The sequence below is a fragment of the Otolemur garnettii genome, unplaced genomic scaffold (assembly GCF_000181295.1).
Source record: "Otolemur garnettii isolate 467f Iridium unplaced genomic scaffold, OtoGar3 scaffold00212, whole genome shotgun sequence".
Lineage (NCBI taxonomy): Eukaryota > Metazoa > Chordata > Mammalia > Primates > Galagidae > Otolemur > Otolemur garnettii.
Genome location: NW_003852607.1, coordinates 1856081 through 1857438, shown reverse-complemented (window position 1 = coordinate 1857438; position 1358 = coordinate 1856081). Strand labels below are relative to the sequence as shown.

The 1358-nt window shown below is 41.1% G+C and overlaps 1 protein-coding gene across 1 annotated transcript in view; it reads left to right on the top strand.

The window, feature by feature from the left end:
• The window catches only part of LOC105888166 (zinc finger protein 480-like), a 30817-nt gene extending 29933 nt beyond the window's left edge, over positions 1–884 (top strand). Inside the window, exon 8 of the mRNA XM_023507981.1 lies at positions 611–884. Coding sequence (XP_023363749.1) covers positions 611–884 — 274 coding nt within the window. The remainder of the gene's footprint in view (positions 1–610) is intronic.
• Positions 885–1358: the final 474 nt, after the last annotated feature.

Genomic DNA, 1358 nt, shown 5'->3' with positions numbered 1-1358 from the left:
TGACAAAGCCTTTAGGGTGGCTTCAAGTCCTGCTAACTGTGGCGTAACCCATACTGGAAAGAAACCTTTCAAATGGAAGGAGTGTGGCAAGGCCTTTAGGCACCATTCGCTCTTTGTACAACGTTGGAGAATCCATACTGGGGAGGAACCTTACAGAGGTAAAGAGTGTGGCAAAATCTTGAGGCCAAACGTTCATACTGGGGAGAAACCTTACAAATGTGATGACCGTGGCAGAGCATTTAGTGTGTGTTCAAGGCTTTATAGACATCAGGGAATTCATAATGCAAATAAACCTTACAAATGTGAAGTGTGTAGCAAGGTTTTCAGTCAAAATTTACACTTAGCAAGTCATCATAGAATTCATAGGAGAGAGAAACCTTACAAATGTCATGTATGTGGCAAGGGCTTTGGTTTAGTTTTGGTATTTTTTGGCTGGGGCTGGGTTTGAACCTGCCACCTCCGGTATGTGGGGCCAGTGCCCTACTCCTTTGAGCCACAGGTACTGCCCAAGGACTTTAGTTTTATTAGAGACCTTGGACGGCATCAAAGAGTTCATACTGGAGAGGAACCTTACAAATGTGATGAATGTGGCGGGGTTTTTGGTTTTTAGTTGTAAGTCATCCCTCACACAACATCGGAGCATTCACACTCAAGAGAAACCCTGCAAATGTGATGAATGTGGCAAGGTCTTTGGTTGTAATTCATACCTTAGACAACATCAGCATATTTGTTCTGGGGAGAAACCATACAAATGTGATGCATGTGGCAAGGCCTTTATTTATAATTCAAACCGTGTAAAACATGCCAGTGTTCATAGTGGAGAGAAACCATACCAATGTAATGAATGTGGCAAGGCCTTCCTTTACAATTCATGCCTCATATAACATGCCAGTGTTCACATGGAGAGAGACCTTACAAATGCAATGAATGTGGCAAGGTCTTCAGACAGAAGATATGCCTTACAGTTCATCAGAAAATACACTGGAGAGAGATGTTATGAATGTAATGAGTGTGGCAAGGTCTCCATCATAAATCAAACCTTAAAAATCATCAGGCAATCCATACAGGAGATGGATGGAACCTTACAACTGTAATGAATATGACAAGGCCTTCAGAAAAAAGTTATCCCTTACATGTCATCAGTAAACTCATACTGGACAGAAACTAAACAAATGAAATGACTGTGGCATGCTTTCCTGTTAAAAGTCAAACCCTTAACACCCATCACAGAATACATGTAGGAGGGAATCCTTACAAATGTATGTGCAAGGTTTTTAGTCAAATTTTCTACCTCACCCAGCATCAGAGAATTTATTTGAAACATTCTGAAGACTTATTGAAGGTGGCAAACTGTTCAT